At 36.1% G+C, this 8,679-nt stretch overlaps 1 protein-coding gene across 2 annotated transcripts in view; it reads left to right on the top strand.

Moving 5' to 3' along the window:
• LOC106881201 (calmodulin) overlaps positions 1-4,738 on the top strand; it is an 8,703-nt gene extending 3,965 nt beyond the window's left edge. The window contains exons 1-5 of one of the 2 annotated variants that reach the window (XM_014931506.2): positions 1,324-1,541; positions 1,717-1,747; positions 2,235-2,378; positions 2,535-2,777; positions 2,888-4,738. In XM_014931506.2, coding sequence (XP_014786992.1) covers positions 1,539-1,541; positions 1,717-1,747; positions 2,235-2,378; positions 2,535-2,777; positions 2,888-2,916 — 450 coding nt within the window. In that variant the 5' untranslated portion in view covers positions 1,324-1,538 and the 3' untranslated portion in view covers positions 2,917-4,738. Of the gene's footprint in view, positions 1-1,323; positions 1,542-1,716; positions 1,748-2,234; positions 2,379-2,534; positions 2,778-2,887 lie in introns of those variants that run through there. The other variant, XM_014931514.2, reaches the window with a different exon arrangement.
• Positions 4,739-8,679: the final 3,941 nt, after the last annotated feature.

The raw sequence follows: 8,679 nt of genomic DNA, 5'->3' as shown, positions 1-8,679 counted from the left end.
TTTTTTTCTTTTCGGGGTTTTTTTTTTTTTTTCCTCCGTCTTCAAAAGTAAATGCCGAAATACATTGCTGTTACTACTACTGCTAATATAGCTGTGCAAAAGATTTGCTGGAGTTAGCTATATAGTTATGAGCAATAAATCTATAAGGTAGATATGTCTATCGGTCACAAGTCAGTCTTGGTCGAGCAAAGACCTACGTCTAGCCAAAGGCATTCCAGCCGTGGCCATATCATTCTTTCCAGCAATAATGTATCTTCGAAAGCACTAGCTAGTGTCTTTTTCTAAGGCGGTAGGGTTGAGTGCCTATGTTGAAATACCCTTGTTGGGTGTCTCTTGTCAGATTTAATTAAATGAACACTAGGGTTGTGTGTGCACCACCAGCTTTTACACTTGAAGCGACGGTTGCATGTTGGTAGAAATTTTTAATTAGACTACTTAACAAGCAGTTAAAAAGCCGGTTTCAAAACCGTACCTCACCATTACCCTTAATGTCGGTCAGTTGAGCTCATTTCAAGTGGTCACTGGTGGCTGCAGACTAGTTTTTATTTCGTTTTTGTTTCTGGTTTCACACACGAATTGGCGGGGAGGCTTGTATTTTGGCGCTTTCACTCGATTGTAATTGTGTTGGTGGAGTGACAAGCTACTAACCTTTCTGTATGATGCATTGTCTCCCCTCGGGTTAAGGACTTAGATAGGAAGGGGGTTACTGACAAGTATTTATCGGTTTTCTGGTTTTGTCCTAGTTATGTGACTTGTTTGGTTTCGTCAGTGTAATATCATTTGTGTGAGGTATGTGTCACTTGTGCCGCTCGCACATACACACACACGCAACGCTGACCACATTAACATATGTTAATATCTCCTCTTCCTCATCCTCCTTCCAGCTGCTCTTACAGCTACCTGTTATTTACTGCACTCACTGCCGGATCACGTCGCACTGCTCACAATTACCTTAACAGGGAGGTGTTGGTGATGGTTGCTGATATCGTATGGATTATTGGTTCGATTCTGGTTCAACACTTGTCGCAATGATCTAATTTTTCCCTTCCGCTTCTTTCCCCCTCCTCTGTTGCTTCATTACTGCAGCATCTAATTCGATCTAATGCTCTTAGCATAATCACAGCAGCCGACACACTGCGTCACCGACGTTTCACCACTGCACCAGTGTGTGTGCGTGTCTCTGGCCCCTTCTGCCTCTCTGCCACTTGCCCTTTCTGTCTCTCTACCACATGCCCCTTATATATATATAACTGTGTGTATATATATTTATATATTCAGTAGTTCCCCAATCTGCAGTTGGTGATGACAGTGTCAGTAGAGTAAGATCTGTACTGCTGTGTGACATAGTTCGATTCCCATCTGGTTATTGATTTGCAACTGCTGCTGCTGCTATTTCCATTGATTTTATTTGACTAGAGAGGTTACAGCTGCTTTATTGTTACTTTAGATCTTGTCTAATTCTGTTAGCTTGCCTTACCCACCGCTACCTGCTCTTTTTTCACATCCTACCCTTACCATTAGCAACACGACATTCCGACATGGTAAGGAAAACCACTTGTTTCATTCTTTGATTTTTTTTTTTTTTTTTTTTTTTTTTTTTTTTACTATTCCTAAACAATAGCAAATGACATTTTCTTTTAATATTCCTCCTCGTTTTTTGACAAATTTTCCCCTCATGTCATCGTTCTTTTTTTAAACTCCCTTTTTCTTTCTTAGGCTGATCAACTTACAGAAGAACAGATTGCTGGTAAGTTTTTGTTGTTTTCTGTCTCCCTTGTTTATTTTTATGTCTCCTCTGCATGCTTCGGTCACTCTCTTCAATTTCTTGCTCCTCTCTTGTCCTTAGTTTTGCTTCACTAGTTTGTTTTCATATCAACATGTACAATTCACCACCAAATTGTTGGATTCTACTTACATGTGAGGCTTGATGGATTTACCCTTCTATGGACCTGTACCAACTGTTCTGATAATGGATTATTTCAAATATCTCACTGGATGGATACCTTATATGCTGCATGGATATTACCAACATTTCTGGTCTCTGCACTTCATCATACATAATCTACAAATGTAGTCGTTCAAATAATGCCACTAATTACTACTCTCTACCAATGGCTTCTAATTCACCATTTCACTTTTCTTCATCCGTTTTTGTTGGGGTTATTTTTTTTTTTAATCTGAAGCTTCTAGATTTGCAGTCAAGTATAATGAAGATCATTATTTTCACTCTCCAGAATTCAAAGAAGCTTTCAGTTTGTTTGACAAAGATGGAGATGGGACCATCACAACGAAAGAGTTGGGAACAGTAATGAGGTCACTTGGTCAAAATCCCACAGAAGCTGAATTACAAGATATGATAAATGAAGTAGATGCTGATGGTAAGCACCTTGTCTTTCCTACGTACAATCTGTTTTGATAAGGAATTCCTGTACATGACGTATCGATAAATCAGTCAGTATTAAATTTTGTCAATCTACCCAATATGTTGTTGGTATGAAGAATCGGCAGTGAGAAGGTTTCAATATTAATTTCAGGAAATGGAACCATTGATTTTCCTGAATTTTTGACCATGATGGCCCGAAAAATGAAAGACACAGATAGTGAAGAAGAAATCAGAGAAGCATTCCGTGTCTTTGACAAAGATGGAAATGGTTTCATCAGTGCAGCAGAATTGCGTCATGTAATGACAAATTTAGGAGAAAAGTTGACGGACGAAGAAGTTGATGAAATGATCAGGGAGGCAGATATTGATGGTGATGGCCAGGTTAATTATGAAGGTGAGTTCGTTGGAATTGTTAATTTGATTTACATTGCATTAATGGAGATATTTACATCCACCATAAATAACTTGTCAAAATGTTAATTTGCTGTTTTCTTTTTATTTCAGAGTTCGTTACAATGATGACTTCCAAGTAGAACTGGTGAATTATTATTATAATTATTATATTATTATTATTATTACAAGCAAATTAAAGTTTATTCACACTGCAGTTTCATCCTGGCATCTCTCATTTCTGTATGTGTACAGCTCAAGGTCCTGTATTTAGTCGCACATTCAATTAAAAGATGTACCTGGGATGGTCTGTACAGTTATCTCTTCCCGGTAGTGGTGCTGTAAGATCACCAATTATGTCCCTATCCCATCTGACTACTTTCTCTGACCTAGTTCTGTAGACTCCACTATATCAAATTCATTTTTCCTTTCCTTCAAAGATGTAAAAAAAATTTCTGCCTTCCAGCCAAGCCAATCTCTTTGCTATCTTTTTCCATGCTGGTCCATCAGATCTCATTCAAATAAAGATAACTGTAAATTAAGTGGTATTGTATTTTTTTTTTTTACCTTTTCTTTATTTTTTATCTTCTTCAAAGACAAGAGACAAACAAAAATAGATATATATATAAAACACAGCATAAATTAGTTGCATAGTTGTTACAATGGAGTTTTAGTTTTCACATCATGGTCCTGATGTAGATTCTGCATTGACACTAAGTTAACAATTCATGCAGACTTTTTAGATTTAAGTAAGTTTCTATTTATTTGATAGGCAGGGGTGGGGAGGTATGCGTTATTTTACCTGTTTCTAATTAGTTACATTAGTAATAGGAATATTAGAAAAGTCCAAAGCTTCTTTTATAAATCTAAACAACTTACAGGCTGTTGACCGTTTTAATGTACTGATGGACACATGGGTGTTTCACACTTGTTTTAGAACTTTTGGAAATTAAAAACATGATGTACAGCATTAAAACACTTAGATGGGCATGGCTGACTAGATTTCCCCTAAACTACTTTGAATGTTTTTTCTCTTTTATGATGCGAGCAACATCATTTTGTTACCATTTCCCAACTTGTGGGGATTACCATTTTTGGCAATTTTTTTATTTTTTTACTTGGTGAAAACTGGATATTTAGTTTTTCTCCTTGTTGTTGTCGTCATAAGTCAGCTTTTCATCTTATTCACTTGCAAATTTCTTTAAGTCAGTTTTAGTCTATTAACCTCGTCCTAGCACATTCTGCTTTTCATTTCGACTTACATTCTCTTTTCGAGACCACTACAGGTGAGAAGAGCTGCAATATCAAGGATATGCTACTTGGCCTTGCTTCTAACCGAGCAAGAAGTGGAGAAAAAGGAAAAGTCACATTACAAACATTCATCATTGTCATTTGAAGGAAACCAAACTGTATCCAAAATAACTGATTACTTTTTCTTATAAAATTTTAGATTAAAATGACCAATACTGTCTAACCAGTTGTATGGTTGTTTGAGTTATCCATTAATTTCCTTTCCCCCCTCTTCCTCAGTACTTCTGTGCTCTTTGTCTTTTCTTCTAGCCCCCCCTTTCATCTTTTTTCTGTTTTTAATTTTTTTTTTCTTTTTTTCAATATTTCCTGAGGTGGCAGCTATTTCTTACAATGGTTGCTGCCTGATGGTTATTTGGGGAAATGTTGAAAGTTATTAATTTCCTGGCTGACAATTTGATTGTGGAAATTAATACTGGAATCACTGACAAATAAGTCAAAGAATTTTTTTGGTGTAATTTTACGATGTTGTTTCCATGTGGGAAGTTTTCTGACAATATTGTATTTGTTGTCACTGCTCGCTATGAGAAATTTATATTGATATTGAATAATAAAAAACCAACAAAACAAAATTAAGTTCACATTTTGTATATGATTGGCAAAAAAATAACAATGTCATGTGAAATAAATCTGACAAGATGTCAAGCATTGTCACTACTCCTTCTGTACAGATGCTTCTTGCTTCGGTCCACTTTGTTCTGTGGTGTGTTGTTTCACATCTGTTCTGTATAGCTTCAATTCCTAAAATCCTCACCTGCCACATTATACTTTCTGAACTGCTTTTTTTTTTATTATTTTTTAACTCTAATGAAAACCTGTTTTTTTTTTAACTGATTCTTAATTTTATTTTGCTTATTTTTTAATATATCCTAAATTTGATTGTGTGCAGGTGTGTAATATGGCAGGTTGTTGATTTTTATGTTGCATGTGTTTGGTTTTACAAGTGCCATTCTTATGACTTCCTGTTACAACTTTGTCACTAGAAAATAAAAATCTTGTTGCTACTGCTGCTATTACATTTTAGCACACAATCTACATTATGCTGTATAGCGGGCAGTCTGAAACAAAAATATCATTACCTTATTCTAATTCTTTACATTATAGACTTTCCTTTCTCTCTAGATGTATTTTAGAAACTAGAAAACCAGTTGTAGAACATTTTCCCCTTTAATCAGACCGCAATATTAAGCTCTTCTCTGAACAGAATTATACTTGTAATATTAAACAGCAACATAAGAATAGAATATAGCTGTTAATATGATTTGATGCCCTGCAACAGTTTAACAGTGAAGTGTTGCTTCCTTTTTCTTTTCTTCCTCTTTAACAAAACAAGGATGAAGTTAGCAGTTCCTTCCTGACTTATGAATTTTTGCTTTTTAATTTGAAAGTTTAATTAGTTACCACTATTTTTCTCTTTCTCCTTGTACCTCTTTGTTGGAGGTTGAGGATATTAGTTGTTACTGCCATTACTATTTCATTTAAACACTCTAATATCTCCAGTGCTACCATCTGTTGAAACATTTCCACTGTCATCTATGCGTGTCTGAATTATATCATTTCTCAATGTGTTCTTATTGCTGTGTGTGAGCAGGAAATCTTGATGTGATCAGCACTTGTTGACTGACCCCTCCCCCTCCTCTCCACATTGCCTGTCCACGCACTTGACACTGCTGAAGGCTCCTGTTTCTACCAGTCTACAGCTTAACAATCATCTATTGCAAAGACTTGACTCATAATTGTTTACAAGTCAATCTGCTAGCATGAACTGTTTCATGTTGAAACACATTACTTCTACTCTTAACACACCCAGTTAACATTCCATTTTATTGCTGTTGTATTGCTATTCATTAGCTTCCAAATGTGGGTGGGCAGGTCTCTAGTGAATAAATATCCCCTATTATCTTGAGGCTTCATGTTCACATAGATTTCTCATAAGTTTCCACTCCAGTTTCATGAGTGCTGCTAAAGTGAAGCTGAGTGTTTGTGTATAGGAACAGTTTTCACTCACAACTAGTAGTGATTATACAAGTGTGACTGTCAACTTCACTATTAGCAAGTAATTTGAGTAGATGATCTAGTAAGAAAACTATGCCTGCTTAAAGTTTCATAATCACTCTCTATCTACTCTGTTCAGCCACATGGAAACTTAGCAAATTGAGTCATGCCATTCTGCAGGAGAGCTTTGTATGGCTCTCAGTTAAACTTTGTGGGTTTTTTGTATTTGATTCGAGTATTGACTTAACTGTCTATTTAGGCTGCTCAATTCGCTCAGTTGTAGGTTTGAAAAGAGAAGTCACTGGTTTACTCTGACATAAAAGTGTCTGCAACTTGCTGCAGGGCATATATTGCAAAAGACTGGGTTTTTTTATATTGGTGTGCATTTATCAGTTTCCATATAATAAATTCCACTCACAAGGTAATTGGTCAGCTGGAGGCTATGATGGATAACATGCAGTGGAGCTGAACTTAGAACTGCAATTCTGAGTTCAACTGAGTAATTCTACAAAAGTTGTACAGTCATTTAGGAATAATGAAAAATATTCTGAAACTAATATTAAGTAGTACTCATCAATTAATTATATTAAAAACAAGAAGTTTCAAAAAAGAATACATGTTCTGAACAGTCATTTTCTTTTATGAAAATATTAAATGTAAAACTGATCAGAAATTTTAATTTGAGGTATTTTTATAAATTATATATTTAAATTGTTTTTGAGTACTGTTTAATGTTGGTTGTACAAAATCTATTTTCATTGTTTTTTGGTCTGAACTATACAACTTTTGTACAACTGCAAATTTCATCACTACCAAGACACAACCATACCACTTACCTTAACACCTAAATAATATCACAGGTTAAAATCTGATGTTCTTTACAATCTCTTGATGACCAACCAAAGCAGTATCACAAAAGTTGGATTTCTTTCATTGCCAAAAAAACAACAGTAGCTGGCCTTACGCACCAAACACTGGAGTATTACTAACATTCTGAAATGTAAAATGTATAATGCAAAAGCTTGCTGTCTGATAAATGAAATCTGCATTCAACCATTGTCCAATTCTTGCCTGTCTATTCAACTATCCCTACCTAAACTTGCCCAACATTCTGAGTATTAAACACTATAACTGATCCTTTCTTAGATATTTCATTGTCTATTAACAGTTCAAATAGAGCATTATTAATCTCACCCAGTTACTACAATGCCATGGCTATTAGAGTACATGGAAAGACTATATGCAGTATCTTCCCAGCCTAAATGTTAAATGTAATGTTGGCTACTGATAGGCTAAAATAAAATGCAAATGCCTCCCAATATCTAGATCTAGTGTTGTACTAATGTGATCTATCTTCCTCTGGATAAACCAAGTCCATCACAACATACCACAAGTGGAGTAAGGTAATGAATACTGTAATAAATTTCTTCTAGACTATTATCTGATAGATAACATCACAGGTTGATGTGTCTGTTTTTGAAGTGAAGTCATCTATAAGATGTCTGGCGTACTATGAAAGACTGAGAAAGGACTATCACAGGTAACACCTCCATATCACGCTTGACAGTTTTGTGAATTGAAGTGATGTGGAATAAAGTATTCTATCAAGAAATGAAGCAACAGATTTAAATTCCTGGCCTATGTGCAATACATTTACTCAGCCACCTTGTTCATTGTACTGTTGATGTGGATAGGTAGAATTACAAGTCACGTGAACTATAAAAGAAAGATGGGGGGAGGGGTGTTCAGACTTGTCCAAACTGATTTGGCGAATACGTTGGCCTTTCACCCTTCCCTACCGAGTGAAAGACTCTGTCTCCATCCTGTAGTGATGGTGTATTCTCTCATGTTAGCATTTACTTTGCTATAGCTATAAAGTCTTGGTGCTATTTACATTCTAGTTCTGGTAGCATCATCTATAATTACACAACAGTTTTCCAGCTGCCTGTTATATTTATATAATTCCTCCTCCTACACCCCACTCCTCTTGCTGCTTCTCAGTCCCTCTGTTGACAACCTAGCTTAAGCAATACATCTGCTTCCACTTACCCTCAACCACCACAACTCTTATTCAGTATTTCACTATATGAATCAATCGGTACAACTTAACTACCTCCCATAGGTGCCTACAACATCTTAGGTAGTGTAACTCGCCAAGTTTCTGAGTGTGTAGGAGACAAATTTAGCCAACCAGACTGCCTACAATGGGTGCTGGCAGAACTCCGGTTAATGTAGTATTGAATTACTGGGTGCCCTACCTTCACCATCCACCTGGCATCTTATATACATAGCAACTAACTCTCCATGTCACCACAAGCGTTTTTGTTTCCCTGTACATAACCCCTGTTGTATAGAACTGATCCATCATTTTCACTCCATTCCATGTCCTCTATGGTAACGTCTATCACAGCCACATAGAATTGTATCGGGATGTAAGCAACTGAAATGTGCAGCTCTGCACAACAGATTTTAGTCAGCTGTTGAACAAGTAAGGATGGGACCCAGGTAAGCAAAGAGATGGTGGTTTGACAACTTTCCTACCCACATTCCAACCTCAACAAGGATCGGCAGATTTTTTTTCTTTCTTTCTTTCTTTTTTTTTT

Source organism: Octopus bimaculoides, chromosome 4, assembly GCF_001194135.2.
Source record: "Octopus bimaculoides isolate UCB-OBI-ISO-001 chromosome 4, ASM119413v2, whole genome shotgun sequence".
NCBI lineage: Eukaryota > Metazoa > Mollusca > Cephalopoda > Octopoda > Octopodidae > Octopus > Octopus bimaculoides.
Note: the sequence above shows the minus strand (reverse complement) of the source record. Positions and strands in the feature narration are given on the sequence as shown.